The sequence below is a fragment of the Pogona vitticeps genome, chromosome 15, assembly GCF_051106095.1.
Source record: "Pogona vitticeps strain Pit_001003342236 chromosome 15, PviZW2.1, whole genome shotgun sequence".
NCBI lineage: Eukaryota > Metazoa > Chordata > Lepidosauria > Squamata > Agamidae > Pogona > Pogona vitticeps.
Window position 1 is genome coordinate 1676384 of NC_135797.1, and position 14490 is coordinate 1690873.

Sequence of the window (14490 nt, forward strand, 5' to 3'; positions counted from 1 at the left end):
AAAAAACACGGGTTGAGAGGATAGTGACGGACTATAAACTGAGCTGTTTTTTTCTTCTCCAAATGTTCTTCTCCCTTTCAACAGCCGACACTCGTCTTCTGTGCCCGCTGGCTGGCTGAATAACCCCGTGAGTTGGAGGGCCTGTTGGCAGAGCCAGAGGCCAGGAGTTTGATTCTTCATTGTGCCTTCCAGGAGAACAGCCAGCCTGGGGGGCCTTGGGCCAACCGCACCGTCCCAGAGCACCCTCTTTTTGGAAGGAGGGAACAGAAAACTATGTCTGAGTACTCTCTACCTACAAAACCTTGGGAAGGGTCCATCGATGGGAATTGATTTGATGGCCTGTGTGATGATCGTGGTGGCGGTGGTGGTATTTAGATCCTATTCTTTCCAGTTTCTTCTTAGTTACATCCTACATGAGCACACCCCACCCTTTCCCCAGAATGGGGCCCATCTCAACTGACTGCCCCTTTGCCCCGAGTCCCCTCAGTCTGCTGTCCAGTCATCACCACATTTCTGATGTGTGTGTGTGTGAGAGAGAGAGAGACGCTCAAGTCGGGCCAGGGATAGAAGGATGCCTTGCTAGCCACAGCTCTTTGTAGCTTGAATGGCAAACCACTTCTGAGTACTTTATCCCTAGGACAGCCTAGCAGGGATCCCACGTTGGTGCAGCCTGGATGGCACACCATTAAAAAATTTTTAGAAAACTATATTTGAAATTATCTCAATCTTCGGCATGAATTGACATGTTGGAGAGGAGAGAGGTGTCTGCTCTTTTGAAGGAAAAAAAAAGAGTCAAGTTTGAGAGCTCCACCAGACAAACCAGACCGAGGATGTGCAAAATGTACAATTTTGGGTGCTCCTTGCCAACATGAGTTCAGCGTCTTTGGGCATATCCCAATTAAGGAGAAGGCAAAGGGGTGGGGGTGGGGGAGAGAGATGTTTCTGATCTCTGATCTGATGAAAAGCAGAGTCGGGGCAGGGAGGGAGGGGGGTGAGAAGGAATGACCAGGGGGCTGCAGGCTTGTTAGAACCAGCACCAGAGACAGCCAGTTTGACTTGTCAAACATGTTCTCATGTCACCTGCCGCTCACTTCATCAGATGGGCCACTGTCAAATGTAATATAGCGTGACACCTGCTTTTATGAAAACGTATAAAGTAGCATTTAAATCTGAAGAAAAAGCACAAGGTCTTTTGCCCGCTCAGGCCAAGAATTTTCCCCAGAGTTCTCTACATTGGCTGCGTAGCCGGACGCTTCCTCTGTGAAACAGAGGTGCTCATTTCCTTGCCGGCCTCTTTAGGGTGATCCAGAAGCTGGGAAGTCGTTTTGGGGAGGGGAAGTGTATTGTTAGTTCCTGATAATAAATCCTATGATAAGTCTGTCTGGGTGCACACATCCTTCTCCAAAAACTCTGTGACAGCGATCCTTTGGTGATGTGCGGCACAGATTAATCCAGCAGGCCAAGTTCCCTTCCTGTTGTTGACTCTGAACCTGCACACAGTTAATGCCCTCGGATGACTCAGAGGTTCTGATCCTTGGAGGGAGAATCAATAATCTCACCCCCACACCTTTGTTTATGCTCTTGGTAAAACTTTCACAACGTGCTGGATTGGGGCGATACCTTTATTGGATCTCAAGAACCTTCCAAACAGAGTGAGCTTCTGAGGGCTACAGAGTGCTTCTTCAGATGTAGGTGGTATATAATTCAGCGGTAGGACAGGTTACCCCTATGGTTTCGGAAGAACTTTGCAGAACTCAGTGGCTCACCTTGTTTTCCATGGGCCGATTGAGGGATTACCTAGTTGAGAATTTTCTTTCTACTCCAGGATGACTTAATTTTTCTCCCTTCTGTTTGTCTTTTATCAGGTATGAATTATGAATCAGTGTGGGGTAGGGTTTAGCAGCCCAAGCCCTGCCATTGTGCTTAAATTCATGACCGCTGACTGTTTTGGATGGCTGGTAGCCATGAAGTCCTCCTCTCGTGCCACCTGCTTCGACAAGAGATGTTTTCTAGCACATAAGCAGAGCGACATCCCAACAAATCGAAACAGAAGCACAGCTGGAAGCAAACTTTTATTGTTCAAGGTAATTTTCTGAGCCACTTTCTTTTAGCAACAGCAGCAACATAGAAGGTGCTGAATTTCAGAAATGAAGTAGAGACATTCAGATTACAAATTCAGATTATGAGTTGGATTATGCTGAACGGCTGAAACAAATGGGATGATGCATTCAGAATACGTTCTCATTAGATACGAGCTCGGCCACGTGAAATGAGTTTCTTCAAACTCCTCTGCTGCGTGGTGGTTAGGTGAAATAAAAGTTTTGGCTACAGGCCCTATAGAAAGTGCTATGAGTTGCTGTTTTCAAAGCCTCGGAGTGTGAAAGTTCAAAAAACTTTCATATCACACAATTTAAATCAGTTTCAGGCCTGTTTTGACTCTCCTGTTGGAGAGGGAATTGTAATTTAGTTTAATAGAGGTTTTTTTTTTTTGAGGGGGGGAGAAATTACAGGTTAGAGCTCACCAAACCAGTCTCAGAGTGGTTTGAAAGCTTGCATTTCATCAAGTTTAGAGGCCCACCTGCATCCATTTTCACACCCGGAGTTAGGAAAAGCGTTAGAAAAGGGGGCTCATATCTTATGCACAGCGGCCTTCTGCTCTCTCGGGACCTTCCCTCAGACCCAGATGTCTGAGGTGGTGTCTCCTCCCGGGTAGCGGATCTCATGGGCGAGGGCAGGACCCTCCGGCTCTTTCCCAAAATCCACCAGGAAGTGCTTGTTCGCCTTCAAGCCACCGTGCTCGGTGTCCACGTCAATTTGCAGCATGACCGAGCCTTCCCTGGAAAAAGAAAAGAAGTAGCAGAGAGAATGGACCCTTGGAAGGCAGGGCGGGGGGGGGGCAGTGTTTCAAGTAACACCAGGGACCTGAACTCCATCCCCTGCCGCTGAGGCATCTTCCCTCTTGTGTGGATGCCTCTAAATCTGTGCGATCCAGGACTCGGCTGCCCGCCTCCTGCTGGTCCCCACTTGCTGAGAGGTCCAGGGGGAAATTTTGATAAGGACCGGGCAATGCCTCTTCCCGGATTTGACAATAAATAAGGATGTCCCAAAGATAGACCCATCCAGATTATCTGGGCCATCTACGTGGTAGCGGCTTCTAATACACATCGGCATAGATAAATCAACATTTAATGAATTGGCCTTTTCAAATATTAAAAAAAAAAAGGTGGAAAGAAGGAAAAGCTTCTCACTTGACCATGTCAGGGTAGAACTGCTTGTCCCAGCCGCTGTAGAGGGAGTTGCTCACATAAAGTCTCTTGCCATCTAAGCTCAACTGGATCATCTGGGGTCCCCCCTGGACCCTTTTCTCCTGCCGAAGGAAGAGAAGCCAGAGATGAAGGACACGCAGCTGCCACAGAGGGAGGCGCATCAACGGATACTGTGAACTTACTTTGCTACACTGCCTGCCTGTGGACTGTGGAACTCACTGCCACAGGATGGAAGCCTGGCTGCCAGCTGAGACAGTTTCCAGGAGGACTGGAAGAATTCATGGCAGTTTGAGGCCAGAGGATTAAATGCATGCGCAGGTGCAAGTGTGGGTGAATAAGGAAGGCTGTTACCATTAAACCCTGTGCAATCCGTCTCTCTTTTACAGATCTAGAACTTGGAATTATCCAAGAAAACTGGAAGATGGAAAAAGAAATAAGAGCCACTTCTCTTCACCCAGTTCATCAAGGAGCATCTGGAACTCCTCTCTACCAGATGTAGCAATGGCCACAAGTGCTACAGGAATCTTACCTGATGAATTTTACTCATAGGTAAGCCTGGATAACTGGGTAGTCGAAGGCCTGCCCGTGTATTTAAAAAGCAGGGCAAACCAAGGCTCCATGTAACTGCTTTGCATTCATTTGGATGTGGCACATAGTTTTTCCGTAATGGGACGAGGAGGCGGCAGAGAACAAAAACTTAAGGGAGTGTGACGTAGTAATGGCTGGAGGACTGGACAACCCATCGGGAGGCCCGGGTTCTAATCTCTGCTCAGATGCAAACTCTGCTGGTTCTTTTGGGCCAAACAGCATCTCGGAAAGTTGGGGGCGGGTGGAAGAGCCAGGCACAGGGTTTTGAGATGTATGAAAGGAAAAGAATAATATCAGTGTAATAATTAACTGATAAGAAGCGAATACAGCCATCAGGCCGTACCTTGATGATGCACGGATCGGGCTGGCAGTCCAGTTCTTGGTCCTCGACCACTGTGACAGGCCCTCCTTTCACGATGCTGCCGCCTAAAAACACCTGCGAGGAAATAAATACTAGGGTAGGAAGCACCGAGGAGGTGGTGTCCAAGCTGGCCACTTTCCCCGACGGATCTATCAGAGAGACCAATTGGGGGGCCTGCCACAAACTAGTTAGGTGGTGTGTTGTTGTTGTTGTTGGGTTTCCAGGGCTGCTTGAGAGGAGGAGATGCTTGGCCGAAGAGGAACAAGGCTACTCCTCAACAGGATTCAGGTTAGGCTCAAAACCATCTCTGGACCAGGAGTCGTGGTGACTGCCCAGTCCCATATAAACCCCCTTGCACGTAATGGTCCGTGTTAAGAGTCTCTACGTGGTAGCCAGATCAGGAGAAGGGTGTTCTCCATGTCTCAACATCATGCGGTGTTGAGACATGTCTCCTTTAGATTAAAATACTGATGTGTTAAATAACAAGAGCTGAGTTCATTATGTAACCCAGAAAACAAATGGTTAGATGAAACAAATACACTTTAAAAAAGAAAAAAAGAAAGGAGAGAAAAATGCGTGGTGACTTGGAATTAAGGGCAACACTAGCAGTTAAGAAGCATTTCATTCAGCTCCACAAGTTGAAATGATGGTCCCCTGACCTACTAAGGACCCCCACGCCTTTTCTTTTTCAACCGCATGACCGTTTTCCATTTTACATCTTGGTATTTCACTTGCTGGTTCCGAGCTGATCAAAAAGACAACCCAACCACTGACATTCGTTTAAACAATGTTATTGGTCCTGGTAAGACGACAGAAGCCTTGCTTTTACCTGTCCCACCAATTTGGGCTCCCGGGTATTAGAGATGTCATACTGGCGGATGTCTCCATGAAGCCAATTGCTAAAATACAGGAATCGGTCGTCCAGGGAGATCAAGATGTCTGTGATGAGACCTTAAAAAGAACATAAAGAAATAAAGAAAAAAAAAACTTAGCTATGGAATCGTGGCATTGAACGGTTGGCCTCAGTCTGCCGTTGGCCCATTCGCTTGCTTTTGTGTTTTGTAACTGGTCACCAAGAGCTTTGTTTGCGTGCCTGATCACTCAGGCAAGTAGCTCTGAAAGTTTTGCGTACCTGGAGGGATGCATCAGTTTGGAAGCCCTGATGTGCAGAAAAGCAATGGGCAAATACTTTTTGTGATAAGTAATAGTTATGCTTAAATATTTGAACAAACCTGGCATATCAGGAAGAAGCCAGCCTTTCACTTTCTTGCTGGGGACTTGAACCACCTTCTCTGCTGCCCAAGTCCCATCCTGCAAGAAGAGCAGCCGTACAAGAGAGATCAGTTACGTCACAACTCTAAGCATTGTCCTTAACTCAGGCTCGTTTCATCACTCAGCAGGGCTCATCCACATGGTATAGTCCCATCTCACAATCTTCCCTTTACTTCTGCGGCCAGATTATAGGGACGAAGTCCCACCATGTGAGGCTTCTGCCAGGCCTATCCTAGCCTACATCAAAGGTTGTGGCCTTGGCCCTTTCCCCTTGGGAGGATGTGACTGCTTGTATTTGGCCAGAGGGGAAGGATCTGTGTTGATGACCCCCTCCTTACTCGAAGGAGCAGCGAGGAGCATCGATTGACAGTCCATGTTGTGCAAGAGGCAACTTCTCCATGCATGCTTTTTCAAAAAGGTCAGCCTGTCTCAGGACATCTAGTAAAAAACCAATTAAAAGTGGAAGAGAAAATACAGGGACACCTAACAGATTTACTCCAGTGCAAGCTTTGGTGCATCAGTTTCCTGGAACTTGCAGAAATCCTGCTGTCCCAGATCCTTAACTCGAGATGTCAAGGACAGAATGTCAGTCCTCCTGACCCTGAGCAAGGTCCTCGTTGATCATAGCCCCGCCGTTACCTTAGCCTTGTACAACCGATGGATGGTGCTGGTGAGGGCACAGCCGATGAAACCCTCAGCGGCGTCCGGGTTGTGGAGGAACCGGATCTCCAAGGGGATGGAGTTTTTCTCCACATCGATCGTCTGGATGAGCTCATGGGTGGTCCAGTCCCACACGTTAATGTTCCCACCATAGCAACCTTCAGAGGTAAGAGGTGGGTAGAAAAACAAGGAGAAAGAGCAGAAAAGGTGGGCCGAGTTCTAGATCTGTGCTCTGTCCCGCTACCTACCCCATGGATCCCCTACCCCACAACGTGACAGACCACTTCCTTCTTCTGAATGCTGCTTTGGATGGTGACCTGAACCCTGCCCAGTTTTGACCTCTCTCTGTCTGCCCTTCTGAAGCGTTATAACTCTCTGTTCCGGGCCACATCTCTATAATTTTGGATTCCGAATGTGAAAACGTTGGGAGGAGACAGCCCTTTGAGTAGCAATCCACGTGGGACCCTTTGCTTCACCGTATGGAAAACCAGTCAGGGCTTCTCCTGAACCGGAGCCCTGGGTGTCTGCCCGTAAAGTCTTGCCCCACTCCAGCACAGGGGGTCTTCTCACCTTTTTCCAAATCGGCCGGGTTGAACCCCTCTACCAGGCACTTCGGCACCCCCCACTCTGTGCTCATCAGAACGTTGTGCCTCGGCTGGTACCAGAAATCGTAGCCCAGCGGGGGGACCTTGCTGCCTTTCTCCCAGTTCCCTTTCACCTCAAAGGTCTCTCCGTCCAACAGGATGAAGCCACCTGGTCGCACAAAAAGAGGAGAGAAAGAAAGAAAGAAAGAGAGAGCGAGAGCGAGAGAGAGAGAGAGAAAAGAGAGAAATACGAATCGTTGTTGCTGATTATTCTTGCTTTGAAAACTACAAGGTATCTTTGGATACCTCCACCAAAGTCCTGCCAGCATTTAAGTTTTCCTGTGTGTATAAACTCATTTTTTTCTTTTTTTCTTTTTAAATGCAATGATGTGGGTTATGCCCATTGGAATCTGAGTTGCTGCACCACTCAGCCAACTAGCAGGTTTCCAGAGCTTCGGGACTCTCCGTTCAGGATTTAGTTATACAAAGGAGGTTAAACCTGTATGCACAACCCACTGGTTGAGTGTCGTTACTCTCTGCCATTTCTTCAGAAGGTTGCCTGGGATCCTTCACTTCAAAATGAGAGAACTAAAACCAAACCAGATACTTGGTCCACCTGGTTCAGTGCTGCCACCTGGAGGATAGCGGTGGCTCCTGCTTTGCAGGCCCAGTGAACCTGCTCCTGTTTGTAGTCCCAATGCTTTTCAGGGAGTAACTTCCCTCAAAAAATCTCCAGACTCAAAATCTCCAGAACTCTTGAAAGTTTGGCAAAAATCCCACAGCGGACCCCCTTGAAATTAGAAACACCACGCTCCACTGGTAGGGTGATCAGAAATGGCCCTGCAGGGTTTTGGATGGGGGGGGCACCTCTCCTAGCCCTTAGTGAAGATGACGGTGGTCAAAGGTGGAGCCCTGTGGCATGCAGAGGAGGTGATGTGCCAGGACACAAGAGCCACCTACGTACCTTTCCCGTTGCCAGAAGGGTCTCCCATGGTACTGATCATGATCTCTCCGCTGCCCAGGCAGTGTGTGGTGTGGGGATTTGCCAGGTTGCATTTCCAGTACACGTCGATGGGCTCAATCGCCTTGGAAAAGAGGGAGGGGGGGACAGAGAAGGTGAGTCTAGAAGCGAGAGGATCCTTCTGTGCCACCAAGTCGACTCTTGAATTTCTCAAGTACCCAAGAAGGGTTCCTGTTTTTCACTGTGAAACATCTGGCGAGTGTGGTTTTGAGAATGGCGAATACCTCGGAAAGAAGCTCGGAGAAAAGGGAATAAAAAACAAACTGTAGAGAGAAGTACTGTACGTGGTGCAAGGGAGGCGCAGAATGACACAGAAGCGTCAGGGTGGCTTTTAACGCCTGTTGAGTAAGAATTAACGGTCAGGCCAAGACGTTCCCGTGCTCGCTCTTGGATCCCCGCCAGCCCTCCCGCACCCGCCGGGCCTTGTCAGGGGAGTGAGAGGTGGAGCCTGAGATTTCTGGGACGGCCTGGGAAGCAGGAGGGGAGCGCTGGTTACCTTATAGAGCCTGGGCGCACGGGGATCTGTCCCCGTATCGACGATGTAAATCCGGGAAGAGATGAGGCTCGGAAGGATGAGCCGGTTCCGCTTCTTGGTCGTGTCCCCGAAGCAGCTGCTGCAGGCGTTCCACCCAGTGTGGTGGAGCTCGTCGTTGACGTTGGGCATCGGCAGGCGGTGGATGACCTGGGGAGCAGTGGAAGGACGGTTGGCCCGGCCCGGCCCTGTACGCCAGAGCACCCCCACCCCACACTTTCCTCCAGTGAAGGTGGGGAGCAGCCCATCCCCTGTTGCCTGAGATTGTCAGCAGAGCTGCTTCAGGACCAGACCCTTGGGAAAAACCACCCTTAGCAAGGTTCTTGCCTCCGATGATACCCCATCTCTCTGAGCATGATTACCACGGAGTAAACCATGCTAGGCACAAGGGGATTCCCCCTGAACAAACTAACAGATATACACTATCGGTTTACTTATTTTACTCAGTGTTTGTCCCATATTTCTCCTAAGAACAGGGCTCAAGGTAGCTAATTTGAAAGTTTTGTTCACCCAGAGCATGAATGAAAGAAACTTCAAGTGTGGCAGTTTATATCTACAGTATCCATCCACCCACCCACCCGGCCACAGCTCAGCAAAGTCAATTGTCCAAAAAGGTCTTTGACTGCTGGCAGAAAAATAAGAGGGAAGACAACACCCTCCCCTCCTGTTGCGGTGAGTTCCAAAGGTGATGGAAGACCCCTTGGTGGGGAGGGGGCAGATTCTCCAGGAGTCGTCAGGAAATCACCTTGATCGGTCATCTTCCTGAAGTGGATCCTCTGGATCGACTCAGCCACCCTTGTAAAGATCCCAAGCACCAGAAGCACAAAAACCGTACCAACTAATGACCTGTTCGCTACACTAATGCTTTCTCTCTGCTCCAACCGGTTGTATTTGTTAGTCCTTGTCATCTAAAATATGCAGAAGCATTCTGTTGAACTCAGAAGCTTGCCCTCACACGTCTCAGCTGACCTTCAGAAGGGCCTTGCACTCTTCTTTTTCATAGGCGAATGCGGTAATTATTTACATTTCAAATCCTTCTAAACCCTCTTTCTCAAGCTTTGGGAAGCTATCTAGCCGAACCAGATCATCTGCTTCCAAATCTTATGCTTAGTTTTCAAAACCGAACAAAAGATTTAGCAACTTGAACTGCCCAAGTGTTTACAGAGTTTCCCCTCTGCAACATGTTCTCATTCTTCGGCTGTCAGTCATGCCATTAGACCAAATAACAACTGGCGACAGCTTGAACCAGCTGGTTTGTGATTTCTACATGCAGAGGAAGAGCCCACAGACTTGGAAGCAACTGTTTGCTGATCGGATCCTTGATAGCTCCCCATCTCTGGGTGTAAGAAGCTGAACATTTGAGCTGATCCGGAATGCAGTGGCAGCTAGTTTATGAAGGCCATTTGGATGCTGCTCTGCCACAGACTCAGAATAGATCCAGCTTCCCTCATCCTCTTTGCTCCCTTAGCATGGGCTGAAGGCCAGGGCCCTGGCCTGTGCTCCCGTCCTGTGGAACTCTCCGCCTCATCATGTTCTGGGTGGGGTACGTGCGAATCAGCAGCAGGTAGCAAAGGGCTGCCCACCTTCGCCCCATCAAATGCAAAAGACAGCAGCTGTCAGGGCTATAAACTTTCGAGGAGCACAGGGTTGCTGATCAGTCTGGAAATACACTCCAACCCTGAACTTAAAGCTTGGGAAAAGCCTACGGGTTTTTTCCTCTGCATTTACGGATTAACGTATGGATGCAAAGGTGGAGCGGCCGAAAACATGGGAATGCTACTTTCAGGTCTGTGACTCTAGGTAGCCTTTGTCGAGGTGGCCTGAGGTGGGCTATTTGCTCTGGTCTCACCCTCTTGTGTCTCCGGTCAGGCCTTCATCATCCTGCTCTATCTTGTAGGGTTCATGGACGTTTTATTGCGATAAAACGTAGGAAACTTTTGAAAACCCTGAATGCACTGCCTAATTCCTTCTTCTTTCTGACAGTGATACCTTCTCATGTCGTTAAATACCTTTGAGGGGGAGGCACAGGTCATTCCGGGACCTGCCCTGTGTAGATCTGCTGCTGAGCCAGGTGACCCCAAAGGGATGCTAGACTCCTGGGGGGTGAGTAGAATGGATCCTACCGCTTCAAAGAGCGGGAAGCTGAATTTCAATTTTGAAAGCTGCCTTAGATAGATAGATAGGTAGGTAGGTAGGTAGGTAGGTAGGTAGATAGATAGATAGATAGATAGATAGATAGATAGATAGATAGATAGATAGATAGATAGATAGATAGATAGATAGATAGATAGATAGATAGATAGATAGATAGATAGATAGACTTTAAAAAAAATTAGAAAGCATAAAAGGGAGCTCACCCTTCTGACAGGCTGTATTTCTGTGGGGAGATAATTGCACAGTTGACCCCTTGGGAAAAAAATGGGACCCTTGACCCCTGTGACCTAAAGCTCATTCACAGCAAGGGCTTGTAAATAAAATCTGAGGATCAGACGTGGTTGCCTTCCCCTTTCGTACTGAAGAGAAGCCCTTGCAAATAGGCAGAGCGGGCCTCCAGGAGCTATTGATGGCACAGAGGGAGGGAATCAAACAAAAAGCCTTTTTTTAGCCCTCAGACACCGAACAATGGATACCTGGCAGTAGGTTTTGGACTTTGGATCCACATCCACCGTTGCCAGGTAATCTGGTTTCTTTATCCCAGTATTCCTGTAGATGCAGGGCAGGTAGACGATCTCTTCCCGGGGCCCTTTGTGGAAATAATTTAGTTTTTAAAAGCGTATCAGACCTCCAGCAAAACACACAGTCTCTGAAAAGGAGACCAAGTGGTCATCGGAAACAGCTGTGCTTCCAAACTTGGGGGTCCCCCAAACCAGTTAGCCAGAAAAAGAAAACAAACAAACACAAAAAGGGTCTGGATTTTATGCCCCAGAAGGGCTTCTCTTACCTTTCATTGCCTCCAGCGGAGATTTGTATCCGGGGCCACAACCCCCACATTCGGCTGTGAATAAAAATGGCCGGGAGAGAAGTTAAAAGAGGTTAAGATCTGAAAAATGTGAGTTCACATTCCTCTCTTTTAAAAAGAAGTAAATATTACTGATAGTGGAAGTGTTTCCGAGGCTGAGGTGGAATTTGGGCCCGGAATACATCTTTCAGTTTTACAGATCGGTTGTTCATGCTAACCCTACCCTTTCTTTGCTTTTTTTAAAAAAATGTTTATGGTGTTATAAAGGCTAGCCAGGCAGCAGCTGCTCTTGTCACGCTAGCCGGTGGACCCAGTTGCACACTTCGTTTTATATCTCTGCAAATAAAAGGGACAAGAGGAGGGGGTAATTCAGCCCCCCCGAAGCTATAAAGAGAGGGCTGCCTATTTGTTTCTAACAAGAAGGCCAGCTTTTGGAAAAGTCCCCGTGAAAACATGGCCAGCGAGAAAGGAGACCTCGAAGTTGCCGATCACCCATGGCCTTGAGCCCTGACTTTTTCTCCTAGTTTTCTTCACTCAGTTCACCCCTGTGGATCTCTCATGCTTTTTAATGATCCCTTGAAATGTGTCCTCCCTCATGTGTCTGCTTTATCTCTCCATCTCGCTGCATTTACCCACAATGGTGAAAAATAAATGGGCAAGGGGTGGGGTTTGAGACACGTTGAGGGTCCAGGTGGTGGTGGTTTAGTCCGTAGCAGCCTTATTTGATTTAACAAGTAAGGCATTAACCAACACTTTTTAAAAGAAGGGAATGAAATGGCTTTATAGTAGCAATAAAGCCAAAGGCTTATATCCCAATTAAAGCTGGGTCAGAAGCTAGCTTTAAAGCTAAGTTCAAACATTTGAAACTGTTAATAAGAAAAGAGTGAGACAGACAGAGGCAGCACGCTCGTTTCTGGTTAATTTCATTCCGTTAGTTTTAGTTAAGTTTCTCCCTCTAGTTATTCTGAATGTATTTCTCTTCTCTGAGGTGTTGAGTTCAGTAATAATGCTCTCTCTGCCTGGCTTCAAGCTTGCAAAGTAAGAGTCAGCATAAAAGGAAAGAGGACTCAGGAGGGAGAAGGAAAAAAGCAAGTTTGGGCGTTTGTTCCTAACTTCTAAGGTCTTGTAAGGGTTCTTTAGGGCAGGGAAGAGGGAAGCAGATTTTCTATAGGCGTGTCTTTTGGGGGCCCATCAGTGGGACCAAGGACCAAGCTAGTCTTCCCATATTGTGATATTCTCTTTGGGGGAGAGGAGGAGCAGGCTCCCAGGGTCCCTCAATCCTCTGACCAGAGGCAGGGCGAGGTGGTGGTCCCTTTCAGCTCTTCCGGGACAAATCATGGGAGAGTGGGGTGCCTTCACTTCAGCGTTCCTGAAACCAAGGATGCACGGCTGACGTCACTTTCCAGCATCGTGCCTTTATCTGATTCCCTTATGTCTTCTTCCCTATCGATTAAGATCAAGCCAGGGTCATCCCCTTTGATCCCTCCTAAGGCATGTAAGGGTGTCAGGAATTTGTTGGCGATACTGAGCTCAGCAGAGGCGACCTCCCAGCAGATAGCAGGGCAGTTGAAATCCACCCCGCCCTCCTGATTTTAGCATTAAAATCCTAAAAAGTCTGCAATTCATTTGAGGAATGCTTTATGACTGACATGGTGTTTGAGGTCCTGACAGGGGTAACCTAACCTTTCCTCAAATGATGCCCAGTCCCTGTCTTTTGATTCCTTGGTTATTACTTCCTTGATCCCTTTTAAGCCCACGACAATCCATCAGATGGCTTTGATTGACAAGCAGTCTCCAGCTCAAGATCCAGCCGTGGGTTTTTAATGACTGATCAGGATTCAAACCTGGTCTGCCACTGTCTGTGACCACTGTCCCACACTGTCTTCCTATCAGGCCTTTGGCAAACGCAATGTTTTCCTTACAGTCCTTTCACTTTCTTTCAATTCTTTTTTTTTTTTTGCTGCGCAAGAGCCCTTGATGAAACACTGCCAACAGCACAGTCCTGTGTAGGTTTACTCGGACGGAGACTCCACAGTGCTCAGGGAGACTGGGAAGATACAAGGTTCAGTATTTCAGCCACAACCAACATGTTGAAATGACTGATTTCTTTAAGGCTGCAATCCTAAACACGCTTGCTAGGGAGAGGACTTTATAATAATAATAATAATGTGCCGTCAAGTCAGTTGTGACTTACGGCAGCCCCTTTCCAGGGTTTTCTGGGTAGAGAATACTCAGAAGTAGTTTCCCCTTCCCTTCTCCCAGGGGTGCCCTGTGGGGCTGTGCAGGTCTCCCAAGGCCACCCGTGTTGCCTCCACTCCCGGGGGAGGGGGGCACAGTGCGGGAATCGAATTCCCAACCTCTGGCTCCACAACCTTGTATTCAGGTTGACCTGCACAGGATCCCGGGGGGGGGGGGGGTCGGGGAAGCACAACAAAACAGTATGAACATCTTTCCTAAGCCCAGTTATTGTTCATACATATACCGGTCTGGAGATTAAGGCTGCAACCCTAAACAGACATCGTTGGAAGTCAGGAGAGTTGGAAGAAAGCGGGAGCTATTTTTCTGGAAACATATGCTTGCTTGCACAGATCCTGGGGGGGTGGGGGTGGGGAGTTACTTTCTGGGACTACAGTTCTCCAAAACCTCAAGCCACTGTGCCCCCCCCCCGGAATGTAGGAAACCGACCGTTGTCGTTCCAAAAGCCCTGTGCTTGCAGCCCAAAGCAAATTCAGGATGTTTTTGCCTTACAAACGGGATCCAAACATTCTCCTCTCTCTCTTAACAGGTTGCTTGATTGAGCTGCAATTGAGGCAGAATGAATTCCACCCCCCAGCCCACCCCACCCCCTTGGACCTATGCCCCGTGGATTGCGCAGAGGGCTGGAACGTGAGGAGCAGCGGGGAGATGAAACAGTTTTCATAAAGGGAGTAAAGTTACTTTTGGCAAGCTGGGCTGCACGCAGAAAATGTGAGAAGGGTTGGTGCGTCTTACCCATGGTGGACGTGGGTTAGTTCTTGCTCTGCTCGGACCCTGAAGAATCCTGCTGCCAGGAAGATCCCCGCAAGCAGCCCAAAAGGAGTGCCCCGGAGGGTCTTATATGCCTCCGCTCCAGGGGCGGGGAAGAGGTGTGTTGAGAACACTCTCCAAGCAGGAAGCTGGCCCGAGGACTGACTGACGGTGGGAGGGATCCTGGCACCGAAATCTGGTTGGTTTTCCCTTTTCAGGAGCCAGGCAGGGGAGCGTTGGT

The 14490-nt window shown here is 48.5% G+C and overlaps 2 protein-coding genes across 3 annotated transcripts in view; one reads left to right on the plus strand and one right to left on the minus strand.

Moving 5' to 3' along the window:
• Nucleotides 1-2059: 2059 nt before the first annotated feature.
• LOC110081523 (methanethiol oxidase) lies at nucleotides 2060-14376 on the minus strand. The gene is made up of 12 exons (XM_020798277.3): nucleotides 14235-14376; nucleotides 11226-11279; nucleotides 10915-11027; nucleotides 8249-8434; nucleotides 7696-7816; nucleotides 6718-6900; nucleotides 6127-6305; nucleotides 5448-5526; nucleotides 5045-5166; nucleotides 4198-4290; nucleotides 3249-3367; nucleotides 2060-2836 (listed from the first exon to the last, which is right to left on the minus strand). Exons 1-12 carry the CDS (start codon nucleotides 14236-14238, stop codon nucleotides 2674-2676), a joined length of 1416 nt encoding a protein of 471 aa, XP_020653936.1. The 5' UTR covers nucleotides 14239-14376; the 3' UTR covers nucleotides 2060-2673.
• The window catches only part of POGZ (pogo transposable element derived with ZNF domain), a 40979-nt gene continuing 29891 nt past the window's right edge, over nucleotides 3403-14490 (plus strand). Inside the window, exon 1 of one of the 2 annotated variants that reach the window (XM_072984168.2) lies at nucleotides 3403-3815. The gene's annotated coding sequence lies outside the window, so the exon portion shown is untranslated. Of the gene's footprint in view, nucleotides 3816-14275; nucleotides 14369-14490 lie in introns of those variants that run through there. The other variant, XM_072984167.2, reaches the window with a different exon arrangement.